This window comes from Sus scrofa, chromosome 1, assembly GCF_000003025.6.
Source record: "Sus scrofa isolate TJ Tabasco breed Duroc chromosome 1, Sscrofa11.1, whole genome shotgun sequence".
NCBI lineage: Eukaryota > Metazoa > Chordata > Mammalia > Artiodactyla > Suidae > Sus > Sus scrofa.
In genome coordinates, this window is record NC_010443.5 from 237,325,330 (window position 1) to 237,339,870 (window position 14,541).

General features: G+C 40.7%; 1 protein-coding gene across 5 annotated transcripts in view; it reads left to right on the forward strand.

Moving 5' to 3' along the window:
- MELK (maternal embryonic leucine zipper kinase) overlaps positions 1 to 14,541 on the forward strand; it is a 114,362-nt gene that overhangs the window by 8,169 nt on the left and 91,652 nt on the right. For all 5 annotated transcript variants that reach the window (XM_005660248.3, XM_021066086.1, XM_021066072.1 and 2 more), the window contains 5 exons: positions 7,507 to 7,602; positions 9,480 to 9,565; positions 10,782 to 10,898; positions 11,808 to 11,951; positions 13,785 to 13,853. In XM_005660248.3, the coding sequence (XP_005660305.1) occupies positions 7,545 to 7,602; positions 9,480 to 9,565; positions 10,782 to 10,898; positions 11,808 to 11,951; positions 13,785 to 13,853 (474 nt within the window). In that variant the 5' untranslated portion in view covers positions 7,507 to 7,544. The remainder of the gene's footprint in view (positions 1 to 7,506; positions 7,603 to 9,479; positions 9,566 to 10,781; positions 10,899 to 11,807; positions 11,952 to 13,784; positions 13,854 to 14,541) is intronic.

Genomic DNA, 14,541 nt, shown 5'->3' on the forward strand with positions numbered 1-14,541 from the left:
CAGCCTACACCACAGATCATGGCAACACCAGATGTTTAACCAACCCACTGAGCGAGGCCAGGGATCCAACCCGCATCCTCATGGTTTACTAGTCAGGTTTGTTACTGCTGAGCCATAACGGAACTCCTGGGTGATTTGTGTTTCTTTGTGACATGCTTCTTTAAACAATTTTTTTTAATTAAAAAATTTTTTTTATTATAGTTGATTTACAATGTTCAATTTCTGCTGTATAGCTAAGTGACTGACTTACACATATACAAACATTCTTTCTCTCACATCATTCTCCATCATGCTCCATTAGGAGTGACTGGATACAGTTCCTTATGCTACATAGCAGGATCTCATTCCCTGTCCACTCCAAATGCAATCGTTTGCATCTCCTAATCTCAAACTCCCAGTCCATCTCACTCCCTTCTCCTCAGCAACCACAAGTATGTTTTCCATATCCATGAGTTTGTTTTTGTATTTTTTCTGTTGATAGGTTCATTCGTGCCATATATTTCAAATATATTTCAAATATATTTCAAATATAAGTGATATCGTATGGTATTTGTCTTATTCTTTCTGACTTCACTTTGAGACTTGCTAATTCCACCCATGTTGTGACATGCTTTTTAATTTCATTTGTGTATTTTTCTGTTGCATTTTCTTTTTCTATATTTTGTGATGGAGTTTTTAGATTCTGTTAGGAAAACATGTTATAAATGTTGCAAATATTATCTCACATTTATGATTTTTTAAAAAAGTGTCTTTGGATATGCAGAAGTTCTTAATTCTGGGCTTTCTATACTGTTCCACTGATCTGGGTTTCTGTCTTTGTGCCAGTACCATATGGTTTTGATGACTGTTGTTTTGTAGTATAGTCTGAAGTCAGGGAACCTGATTCCTCCAGCTCCATTTTTCTTTTTCAGGATGTCTTTGGCTATTCTGGGTCTTTTGTGCTTCCAAACAAACTTTAAAATATTTTGTTCAGGAGTTTCCGCTGTGGAGCAGTGGTTAACGAATCTGACTAGGAACGATGAGGTTGTGGGTTTGATCCCTGCCCTTGCTCAGTGGGTTAACAATCTGGTGTTGCTGTGAGCTGTGGTGTAGGTCGCAGACGTGGCTCGGATCCCATGTTGTTGTGGCTCTGGCGTAGGCTGGCAGCTACAGCTCCGATTCGACCCCTAGCCTGGGAACCTCCATATGCCATGGGAGCAGCCCAAGAAATGGCAAAAAGACAAAAAAAAATTGTTCAAGTTCTGTGAAAAATACCCTTGGTAATTTGGTAGGGATTGCAATGAATCTGTAGCTTGCCTTGGGTGGTAGAGTCATTTTGGTAATATTGACTCTTCCAATCCAAGAGCATGGTATGTCTTTCCATCTATTTGTGTCATCTTTGATTTCTTTCATTAGCGTCTTATAGTTTTCAGAGTACAAATCTTTTGTCTCTCTAGGTAGGTTTACTCCTGGGTATTTTATTCTTTTTGATGTGATGGTAAACGGGATTGCTTCCCTAATTTCTCTTTCTGATCTTTCATTGTTGGTGTATAGAAATAGTGTATAGAAATTTTGTATCCTGCGACTTTGCCAAATTCATTGATGAGCTCTAACAGTTATCTGGTAGAGTCTTTAGGATTCTCTAGGTATAGTATCATGTCATCTGCAAATAGTGATAGTTTTACTTCTTCCTTTCCAATTTGAACCCCTTTTATCTCTTTTACTTCTCTGATTGCTGTGGCTAGGACTTCCAGAACTATGTTGAAGAGTAGTGGTGAGAGCGGACATCCTTGTCTTGTTCCTGATCTCAGCAGGAATTCTTTCAGCTTTTCACCATTGAGAATGATGTTCGCTGTGGGTTTGTCATATGGTCTTTTTCATGTTGAGGTAGGTTCCCTCTATGCCCACTTTCTGAAGGGTTTTTATCAGAAATGGGTGTTGGATTTTGTCAAAGGCTTTTTCCGCGTCTTTTGAGAGGATCATATGGTTTTTATTCTTCAGTTTGTTAATGTGGTGTATCACACTGATGGATTTGCGGATATTGAAGAACCCTTGCATTGCTGGGATAAATCCCACTTGATCATGATGAACAATCCTTTTAATGTATTGTTGGATGCGGTTTGCTAGTATTTTATTGAGGATTTTTGCACCTATGTTCATCAGTGGAATTGGCCTGTAGTTTTTTTTTGTGGTATCTTTGTCTGTTTTTGGTATCAGGGTGATGGTGGCCTCATAGAATGAGTTTGGTAGTGTTCCTTCCTCTGCAATTTTTTGAAATAGTTTCGGAAGGATAGGGGTTAGCTCTTCTCTAAATGTTTAATAGAATACGCCTGTGAAGCCATCTGGTCCTGGGCTTTTGTTTGTTGGAAGTTTTTAAAATCACAGTTTCAATTTCAGTTCTTGTGATTTGTCCATTCATCTTTTCTATTTTATCTTGGTTTAGTCTTGGAAGATTGTACCTTTCTAAGAATTTGTCTGTTTCTTCTAGATTTTCTGTTTTATTGGTGTGTAGTTGCGTATAGTAGTCTATGATCCTTTGTATTTCTGTGATGTCCGTTATTCTCTCTCTCTCTCTCTTTTTTTTTTTTTTTTTTGTCTTTTTTTGCCTTTTCTAGGGCTGCTCCCATGGCATATGGAGGTTCCCAGGCTAGGGGTCGAATTGGAGCTGTAGCTGCCAGCCTACGCCACAGTCACTGCAACATGGGATCTGAGCCACATCTGCAACCTACACCACAGCTCACGGCAATGCCACATCCTAAACCCACTGAGCAAGGCCAGGGATGGAACCCACAACCTCATGGTTCCTAGTCAGATTCGTTAACCTCTGCACCATGACGGGAACTCCTACTTCTCCTTCTTCATTTCTAATTTTATTGATTTGAGTGTTCTCTCTTTTTTTCTTGATAAGTCTGGCTAAGGGTTTATCAATTTTGTTGATCTTTTCAAAGAACCAGCTTTTCATTTCATTGATCTTTTCTATGGTTTTCTTTGTTTCTATTTCATTGATTTCTGCTCTGATCTTTATGATTTCTTTCCTTCTACTAACTTTAGGTCTTGTCTCTTCTTCTCTCTCAAGCTTCTTTAGTTGTAAAGTTAGCTTGTTTATTTGAGCTTTTTCTTGTTTCCTGAGGTGGGCTTATATTGCTATAAACTTTCCTCTTAGAATGGCTCTTGCTGCATCCCATAGGTTTTGGAGTGTCGTATTTTTGTTGTCATTTGCTTCTAGGTATTTTTTAATTTCCTCTTTGATTTCTTCTGTGATCCATCGGTTGTTTATAGCATGTTGTTGAGTCTCCACGTGTTTGTGTTATTTGCAGTTTTTTCTTGTTGTTGATGTCCAGTTGTATAGCGTTGTGGTCAGAAAAGATGCTTGATATGACTTCAATTTTCTTAAAGTTACCGGGTTTTGATTTGTAGCCAAGGATGTGATTAATCTTAGAGAATGTTCCATGTGCACTTGAGAAGAATGCGTATTCTGTTGCTTTTGGATGGAATGACCTATAAATATCTATTAAGTCCATCTGGTCTAATGCTTCATTCAGGGCCTGTGTGTTTCCTTATTGATTTTCTGTCTGGATGATCTGTCCATTGCTGTAAGTGGGGTGTTAAAGTCCCCCACTATAATTGTGTTATTGTCGATTTCTCCTTTCAAGGTTGTTAGCAGTTGTCTTATATAGTGGTGAACCTATGTTGGGTGCATAGATACTTAAAATTGTTATATCTTCTTCTTGGGTTGATCCTTAGGTCATTATGAAGTGACCTTCCTTGTCTTTTAAAATATTCTTCAGGAGTTCCCGTCGTGGCACAGTGGTTAACGAATCCGACTAGGAACCATGAGGTTGCGGGTTCGGTCCCTGCCCTTGCTCAGTGGGTTAAATGATCCAGCGTTGCCGTGAGCTGCGGTGTAGGTTGCGGATGCGGCTCGGATCCTACGTTGCTGTGGCTGTGGTGTAGGCGGGTGGCTACAGCTCCGATTCGACCCCTAGCCTGGGAACCTCCATATGCCGCGGGAGCGGCCCAAGAAATAGCAAAAAAACAAAAAAACAAAAACAAAAATAAAATATTCTTCATTTTATAGTCTATTTCGTCTATTGCGTGTATTGCTACTCCAGCTTTATTTTGATTCCTGTTTACATGAAGTATTTTCTTCCATCCTCTCACTTTCAATTTGTATGTGTCCCTAGAAGTGCAGTGGGTCTATTGAAGCCAACATATATATGGATCTTGTTTTTGTATCCATTCAGCCAGTCTATGTCTTTTGGTTGGGGCGTTTAGTCCATTAACATGTAAGGTAATTATTGATATGTATGTTCTTATTGCCATTTTATTAACTGTTTTGGATTTGTTTTTGTTGCTCTTTTTTCTTCTCCTCTTGTTCGCTCCTCTTCTGGTTTGATGACTATATCTTTAGTGTTGTATTTGAGTTGATTTTTCTTATTAGTGTATCAATTGTAGATTTTTGGTTTGCAGTTATTCTGAAATTTTGATATGTGTCCATATGTATATGAGATTTTTTTAAGTTGTTGGTCTCTTAATTGCAAGTACATCTCCAGAGTCCTGCATTTGTAACCTCCTCTTCTCATGATTTCTGATTTTGGTAGCATAGTTGTGTGTGGATGATTTCGTGCCTTTACTGGTGAGCCTTGTCATTTGTGGAATTTTTTTTCCTGTTGCTGTCTTTCTTTTCTGCCTAGAGAAGTTCCTTTAGTATTTGTTGTAAAGCTGGTTTAGTGTTGCTGAATTCTCTTAGCTTTTGCTTATCTGTGAAGGTTTTGATTTCTCCTTCAAATCTGAATGAGAGCCTTGATGGATAATGTAATCTTGGTTGGAGGTTTTTCCTTTCATCATGTTAAGTAGATCATGCCACTCCCTTCTGGCCTGCAGAGTTTCTGAAAAATCTGCCAGTAACCTTATCGGGGTTCCCTTGTATGTTGTTTCTTTTCCCAAGCTGCTTTCAAGATTTTCTTTGTCTTTAATTTTGGTCAGTTTGATTAGTATGTGTCTCGGGGTGTTCCTCTTTGGGTTTATTTTTTTGGTCTTTTTGTCTTTTTGTTGTTGTTGTTGTTGCTATTTCTTGGGCCACTCCCGCGGCATATGGAGGTTCCCAGGCTAGGGGTCCAATTGGAGCTGTAGCCACCGGCCTACACCAGAGCCACAGCAACGTGGGATCCGAGCCGCGTCTGCAACCTACACCACAGCTCACGGCAACGCCGGATCGTTAACCCACTGAGCAAGGGCAGGATCGAACCTGCAACCTCATGGTTCCTAGTCGGATTCGTTAACCACTGCGCCATGACGGGAACTCCCCTGGGTTTATTTTATATGGCACTCATTCCACTTCCTGGATTTGGGTGAGTGGTTCCTTTCCCATGTTAGGGGAGTTTTTGGCTATTATCTTTTCGAGAATTTTTTCTGTCCCCTTCTCTCTCTCTTCTCCTTCTGGCACCCCTATAATACGGATGTTGGTGTGTTTAACATGGTCCCAGAGTTCTCTGAGACTCTCTTCATTTGTTTTCAATCTTTTTTGTCTTTTCTGTTCCACATCCGTAATTTCCAGTAATCTGTCCTCCACCTCGTGTATTCGTTCTTCTGCCTCCTGTATTCTGCTCTTAGCTGCTTCTAGTGAATTTTTTATTTCAGTTATTGTATTTTGCATCTCTTCTTGTTTAAGTTTTATATCTTGTATCTCTTTGCTCAGTGTTTCCTGTAAGGTATCCATCTTCGCCTCCAGTTTATTTCCAATGTCGTGCATCATCTTCAGCATCAACATTCTAAAGTCTTTTTCCTGGAGGCCGAGAATCTCCTGATCACTTAGGTGATTTTCTGGGGTTTTTCCTTTCTCCCTCATCTGAGTTATAGTTATAGTTCTCTGTCTTTTCATTTCTATAGGTTTTTGGTGTGGTGACCTTTTTTTTTTTTTTTTTTTTTTTTTTTGGTCTTTTTTTTTTACCTTTTCTAGGGCCACTCCCACGGCATATGGAGGTCCCAGGCTAGGGGTCTAATTGGAGCTGTAGCTGCCGGCCTTCACCACAGCCACAGCAACGCCAGATCCGAGCCTCGATTGTGACCCACAGTGTGGTGACCTTTTTACAGATACTAGAGTTGTAGCCTCTGTTACTTCTGGTGTCTGCCCCCCTTGTGGCTGAAGTTGGTACAGGGGCTTGCTGTAGGCTTCCTGATGGGAGGGACCAATGCCTGGTGGGGCTGTGATCCCACCTGGGTTGTTGTTTGCCCTGGGGCTTCTCAGCACTGACTGATGGGTGGGGCCAGATTTCCCCAAAATGGCCCCCTCCAGAGAAAGGCAGCTGCTGAACATTCCTGAGAGCTTTGCTTCCAGTGTCCTTCCCTCACAAGCCACATTCACCCCTGTTTTCCCAGGATGTCCTCCAAGAACTGCAGTCAGGTTTGACCCAGCTTCCTATGGAGACTTTGCTTTGCCTTGGGGCCCAGTGCATGTGAAAGCCTGTGTGTGCCTTTTAAGAATGGGGTCTCTGTTTCCTGCAGTCCCGTGGAGCTCCTGCACATAAGCCCCACTGGCCTTCAATGCCAGATGCTCTGGGGGCTCTGTCTCCCAGTGCCTGATCCCCACACATGGGAGTTTGATGTGGGGCTCAGATCTCTCACTCCTGTAGGTGAGTCTCTATGAACCAGTTACTTTCCAGTCTTTGGGGCTTCCCACCCGGGAGGTATGGGGTTGCTTATATCACATAATCACCCCTCCTACCTCTTGGTGAGGCCTCCTCTTTTTCTTCTGGAGTAGGATATCTTTTTGAAGTTTTCTGGTCCATTTGGTTGAAGATTGCTCAGCATGTAGTTGTAAATTTTGTTGTTTTTAGGAGAGAAGTTGAGCTTTAGTCCTTCTGTCTGTCATCCAGAAATTCTTAATGTTAATGTTATTTAATGTGTTACTTTTTATGATCAGCACTTTCTGTGTCTATTTAAAAGATCCTCTTCCATCCTGAAATGATGATGACATTCTATTAAAAGTTTATTTCACTGATTTTTTAATGTTTTTTTTTTTCCTGTTAAAAGTTTTAAAGGTCTATCTTTTATATTTAAGTCTTTACTTGATCTGGAGTTGATTTTTATTCTTTCCCTTCCCCCTTTTTAGGGCCACACCTGCAGCATATGGAAGTTCCCAGACTATGGGTCAAATCGGAGCTCAAAATGCCAGCCTCCACCACAGCCACAGAACTCTAGATCCAAGTTGCATCTGTGACCTACACCGCAGCTTATAGCAGTGCCAGATCCTTAACGCACTGATCAAGGCCAGGGATCAAACCTGAATCCTCATAGATACTAGTTTGGTTTTTAACCTGCTGGGCTCAACGGGTACTCTGGAATTGATTTTTATCTGTTGTGAGAGATAGGAATCCAGTTTTTTTTTTTTTTTTTTTTAATATAGCTAATCAGTTTTTGCAGTACTGTTTATATGCCTGAGACTTATTTATATTTGTAGTTATAAGAGTGAATGAGATACCTTCTTAATGATTCCTTTTTTGATCATGTACTCTTTTTGCTTTATAGCTTCTTTTTGTAATTTTGACTAAACTTCCAGGAGGATTATGAAAGATTATGATGAACTTCTCAAATACTATGAATTATATGAAACTATTGGGACAGGTAATTATTTTTTTTCTTGGAGAGGATAAATCGTCTATTTAAGAATATAGTGTATTTGGGCAGTCATGAGCTATTTGGCCTAATCTATGTAGTTTTAAAGTTCTTCAACATACTTTAATGAGAAAAAGTGGAGAAAGAGAAAGGAGAGTTGTAGGAGAGGCTTTGTAGGTCATTTTATTTAGAATAAAAGTCACAAGAGAGTTTTGAGTCAAGGATGATCTGATCTTTGTTTTTAAGAGTTGCTCTGGCTACTTGGTTGTGAAACGACTGGCTGGGAGAGAGCAAGGGCAGAAGCAGATAGATGTTAGGAGATGATTGCAGTAATTTAGGTGAGCGATGCTGGGATCATGATAACTTAGATGGTGATAGAATTGAAGGTGGTGGGATTCTTTATAAAGACACACACACATGTATGTACATTCAAGTATGTATGTGTGTATTTTAATTTTTTTTTTTTTTTTTTTTTGTCTTTTCTAGGGCTGCACCTGTGGCATATGGAGATTCCCTGGCTAGGGGTCTAATCGGAGCTGTAGCCTCTGGCCTACGCCAGAGCCACAGCAACGTGGAATCCGAGCCGTGTCTGCGCCCTACACCACAGCTCACAGCAACGCCGTATCCTTAACCCACTGAGCGAGGCCAGAGATCAAACCCACAACCTTATGGTTCCTAGTTGGATTCAGTAACCACTCCACCGCCAAGGGAACTCCTGTGTGTATTTTAATTTATTGAAGCATAACAAATAGTGAATTAAGCAAAGTGTACTGATTTTGATGGAATTTTATGTAAACATATACCTGTATGTTCCCTGCTCAGATCAGTAAATAGAACATTTCCAGTCAGTGCCTGTCTTCTTTCCCCCAAGGTAAACATTGATGTATTTTGAAGACAGAGACAATGATGGGATTTATTGATGGCTAAGGATGGCTCCTGGATTTTTGGCCTGAGCACCTGGGAAGATAGAGTTGCCATTTACTGAGATGGGAAAGACCATGGAAGGGATACTAGGAGCTTCTTTTGGGGGTTGGGGTGGGGCACACACATGGCCTTTAATTGCTAGGCCACCAGGGAACTCCTGGGAACTTCCTTATAGAAGTGCTAACTTGGCAGTTTCTTTCAGATACCTAAATGTAGACATTTATCCAGGTTTGATCCAGTTTTGAAACATAATTGCTTATTTTTACAGTTTTAAAAAATGAATGGAATTTTCACATTATTTGTCTTTTTTGTCTTTGCAACTTTATATTATATTTTGGCAACGTTAATTACAAAGCAAGTTTAATTGCAGTGTTAATTATAAAACATTATAAAAATTATAAAACAAATTTCTAAAGAATTACTTCTGTTTTCCTACTTTTTTTTTTTTTTTCCTTTTCTAGGGCCACTCCCATGGCATATGGAGATTCCCAGGCTAGGGGAATAATCGGAGCTGTAGTCACTGGCCTACGCCACAGCCACAGCCACGTGGGATCTGAGCCACATCTGTGACCTACACCACAGCTCACGGCAACTCTGGATCCTTAACCCACTGAGCAAGGCCAGGGATCAAACCCGCAACCTCATGGTTCCTAGTCGGATCCATTAACCACTGTGCCATGATGGGAACTCCCTGTTTTCGTACCTCTTCATTTCAAAATTAAAGATATCCTATCAGGTAAAAAAGAATCTTTGGATAGTCATTGGAAGAAGAGAGGTTAGGGTCATAGCTAACACTTTGGAAAAAAGAAGAAGAAAGAGGTGCAAACTTTAGGAAAATATAGATCAGTAGAGCCTTATAAAAGTATATGGAAGGGTATTTGTGTTTGAGTGTTCAGTTTGCTCTGATGATGATATTTAAGTTAATTTGCTTAACTCTTCGTAATGTATTTTCTCATACTTAGGTGGCTTTGCAAAGGTCAAACTTGCCTGCCATATCCTCACTGGAGAAATGGTAGCTATAAAAATCATGGATAAAAATACTCTAGGGGTAAGTTTGATGTTATTTTAAAAAAATATTTATAGAATTTTGCGTGTGAATTAAAACCTGAATTTGCTTTTAATGTTCTAGTTACTGCTCTTTTATTAGAATAACATTTCCATAGCCAGTTATGTATAAATCTATGGTTTTAAAAGGAAATCTGGGGAAGGGTTTGCTTTGTTTTTTAATGAAAGGCAATGGCACATGTTTGAAGGCTGTAGGATCTATTTTTCTCTAGTTACGTCACAGTCTTGTAGGTGTTTCTGAGTATTGATGTCTCCTTTCTTTGTCTTCTCATGATATCCTTACTAAATGTTGATCTATTTTAAAGAATAGATAGATCTTCTATCCCAGAATTTTATTCAGAATGACCTTATAGTTCTGAAATTCTTTTCCTAATCATCCTCTTTTTCCTCTACGTGTATGCTTCCAGCATTGAGCTACTCATTAACCTTCTAAAGCAGGCCATTCAGTTTGATCTTTGGCTATAACGTACATAAAGTTTTCTGTTTTTCTATTAAGGGAAGATCTGTCTCTTCTGATGGTGTTTTGGGCATTATATACCCTTTGTAGTGTTGAACTCATCCTGAGGGGTCTTTTGTTTCTAATTTTTTCTACCATCCCTTGTGTAGTTTGGCTTCTATGTTGTTGTTGTTTTGCTTTTCAGGGCCACACCCACGGCATATGGAGGTTCCCAGATTAGGGGTCAAATCAGAGCTACAGCTGCCAACCTACACCATAGCCGTAGCCACGCAGGATCCCAGCCATGTCTGCAACCTATACCATAGCTCACAACAACGCCGGATCCTTAACCACTGAGCGAGGCCAGGGATCAAACCTGCAACCTCATGGTTAGGGATTGAATTGGAGCTACAGCTGCTGGCCTATGCCACAGCCACAGCAACATAGGATCTGAGCCGCTCTGCAACATACACCCCAGCTCTCAGCAACGCCCGATCCTTAACCCACTTAGCAGGGCCAGGGATTAAACCCAAATCTTTTCAGGGATACTAGTTGGGTTCATTACCGCTGAGCCACAGCAAGAACTCCAAGGCCTTTTTTAAAATTCACGTACAAATAAGTTTTTGTTACGTATTTCTTTATTGTTGAACAAATTTTGAGGCTATTGATTGCTTTTGCAACTCAGTATTAAAGTTGTTGATGTTGATGCTTAGAACACTTCCCCAATTTTTTTTTGCTCATTTAGTAAAATGTTTCATCACAGAGTGATTTGCCACGGGTCAAAACAGAAATCGATGCCTTGAAGAACCTGAAACATCAGCATATATGTCAACTCTACCATGTGATAGAGACAGCGAACAAAATATTCATGGTTCTCGAGGTTAGTAATATGTTCCAGAGGCCTAAAGTTGTTTGGTCACTGTCTTAGTCCCTTTAGGCTGCTGTAACAAATATCACAGACTGGGTAGCTTATGAACAATAGAAATTTATTTCTCACCGTTCTGAAGGCTGGGAATTTAATTGATATTGCAAAAAATGAAATGAAATCTTAAATGGGAACCCCAGTTTATAGGATGGTGGAGCTGCTTTGGAGAAGAAGGGATGGAAAGCCTAGAGCTTTGCTCTGGTATCCATTGTCTCATAGCCTCTGGGAGAAACTTCTATAGAATTGAGTTCCTTCTGGTACAGACTGAAAATTACCAATCTTCAGGATGGAAAAGCAATAATTGATACTGGTTTGTTTGTTTCAACTAACTACACTAAATATGAGTGCATTAAGATTAGAATGGACTTTATTTTATTTTTTAATGTTTTAATTGATTGGCTGCACCTGTAGCATGTGAAATTTCAGGTCAGGGATCAAAGTACACCGCAGCAGCCACCTGAACTACAGCAGTGACAGTGCCAGGTCCTTAACCCACTGAGTCACCAGGGAACTCCTAGAATGGGTTTTAATTTTATTTATTTATTTATTTATTTATTTATTTATTTTTGCTTTTTAGGGCCATGTCTGTGGCATATGGATGTTCCTAGGCTAGGGGTCGAATCGGAGCTGTAGCCACTGGCCTACGCCAGAGCCACAGCAATGCGGGATCCGAGCCACATCTGCAACCTACACCACAGCTCACGGCAACGCCGGATCGTTAACCCACTGAGCAAGGGCAGGGATCAAACCCACAACCTCATGGTTCCTAGTCGGATTCGTTAGCCACTGGGCCACTACGGGAACTCCTGGAGTGATTTTTGTAAGTAGTAACAAAATATCTATGTGACTCTGTTGCTCTTCAAGTATTGCCCTGGAGGAGAGCTGTTTGACTACATAATCTCCCAGGATCGCCTGTCAGAGGGGGAGACCCGAGTTGTGTTCCGTCAGATAGTGTCTGCAGTTGCTTACGTGCACAGCCAGGGCTATGCTCACAGGGACCTCAAACCGGTAAGTGACTGCATCACAGTTAGATGGTCACCTGAGAGTTCAGCCTCATTTACCTGTCATGACTAAGTTTCCAAAAGTTCTTTGTGTTTAGAATCTGTCTTGGCTTTGCTTTTTGTTTTTTGCTTTTTTTTTGCTTTTTTTTTAGGGCTTCTCCTGGGGTCTATGGATGTTCCCAGGCTAAGGGTCTAACTGGATCTACAGCTGCCGGCCTACGCCACAGCCACAGCCACGCCAGATCCAAGCCGTGTCTGTGACCTACACCACAGCTCATGGCAACACCGGGTCCTTAACCCACTGAGCAAGGCCAGAGATCGGACCCGTAACCTCATGGTTCCTGGTCGGATTCATTTCCGCTGCACCACGATGGGAACTCCTGTCTTGGCTTTGCTTTTTTGTTGATGTTCCATCTCATAATGTATCACTCCTTTTTCCTCCTTTACTTTGGACTCCTGGTAGACTCTTCTGATGGACTGATTATTGGCACTCTATTTGTCAATTGCGTGTGACATAATAAATACCTTTGTAATTACCTGCGGGAATAGAAACCTCAGGATTTTGTTTTTAGGAAAGAAGAGTTTTAGTGTTCTCTTCTTTATTTTTGGCGTGTTGGCAGTGTACGGAAGTTCTGGGGCCAGGGATGGAACCTGCACCACAGCAGGGACCTAAGGCTTAAGGATCTGGCTGCGACACCAGATCCTAAACTCACTGTGCCACAAGGCAACTCCCTTTGAGTATTTTCTTTGAGAATGTTGTTACTGAGTACTTTCCTTTCAGTGCTCTTTTCCTAACCCCATCTTCCTTTAATTGTAATTCTGTGATGCTTCAGAAAAGAACGGTTCAAAGGAATGGACAGATTCTCCTTTTCAAGAACAGAATAAAAATTTGGTACTCTTAAATCTGTAGGCTCTGACTAAATAGGCATGATGGTGAACATGGATTTTAATGTTATTTGTACTCAGGTTAGGGACCTAGAATTGGTCCAAGAAGACAATTGTAGTTTCTGTCCCTTTCCCTCTGTTTATACTCAACTCTTTTTTTTTTTTTTTTTTTCCTGCACCCATGCCATATGCAAGTTCCTGGGCCAGGGATCGAATCTGAGCTGCAGCCGTGACCTTTGTCGTAGCTGCAGCAATGCTGGATTCTTACTCACTGTGCTGGGCTGGGAATCGAACTGGCACTGCTACAGAGACAATGCTGGATCCCTGACCTGCTGCACCACAGTGGGAACTCTACATACTCTGTTCTTTGATTTGAGTTTACTCTTTTGTTCGAACTTGCCTTTGGCACACACTGTGTTGGCTTATAGTTGAGTCTCAGAGCACCAAGAAGAAAATGTTTTATGCTCCTATATCTTGAGGGAAAGCAGGATAGTTTTCAAACATCCTTTTCTCTTTTCTTCTGTACTTTTTTTTTTTTAAATTAAAAAAAATTTGTTTTGCTTTTAGGGCTGTCCCTGCAGCATATGGAAGTTCCCAGGCTAGGGGTTGAATCAGAGCTACAGCTGCTGGCCTCCACCACAGCCACAGCAACACAGACTCTGAGCTGAGTTTGTGACCTATACCACAACTCACAGCAATGCCGGATCCTTAACCCACTGAGCAAGGCCAGGGATCGAACCCACAACCTCATGCTTACTAGTCGGCTTCACCTCTGCTGCACCACAGCGGGACCTACATCTCTTCTGTACTTGTCATTTCATTCTTTTTTACTGATTTTCACTCTTGTACCCAATCTGTTAAATATGACCTTTAAAGTGATTTTAGAAATAGTTAGAGGTGGGATGTGATATAAGGAAGACAATTTATAGTTATGAAAATATCTTTGTTTTTCTAGGAAAATTTGTTGTTTGATGAGTATCATAAATTGAAGCTGATTGACTTTGGTCTCTGTGCAAAACCCAAGGTAAGTGCAGAGATAAAAACGCATTCATTTCCTTTGTTAGTGTACCTCTTAGCATGTTTTATCTTCCACTTAGTCTTTATTGATCCTGGTTGCATCCACTGAGAAGGGTGTAAAATTTCATGTTTTTAATAAGTTCTGCAGATGATTTTAACATATAGCCAATGTTGAAAACCACTGTTCTAGGTCCAGGGTCGGTCCTGCTGAAGACCTCATAAGTATACTGTGAGAGAATTTGCAGTACTGAAGTGACATCAGGCCATCACAGCATGAATGCTGGATTGACCGTGTGTTTGCAGTTTGAATGTGTTGCCACTAGATGATGTCTTTGTTCATTTGGATGTGAATTTTGGGAATCGAGTGCAAATCTCTTCTCCTCCAAATGGCTCTATAATTAACAATTAGCTATGTTTTGGGAGACAAACTCCTTTTCTTATAAAAGAAGAAGGAAAAAATCATATGCACTTTAAAATTTATACTGTGATATATTTGCAGTCCATAGTTAAGTTCCGGTGTTCTCCAGCCTACCTTCTCTTTGAGGTGACTTTGAACTTTCCAGCTCTGCTCTCTGTGGCAGAGCTCCTCTGTGGCTGCCTATTGGAGGTTTCCTCCCGAGTTCTAATAATGGTATTCACAGGCTCTAAAGTGAGCTGTCGACCCTCATTAAGAATGTTGAAATGTCTCAGCCCTT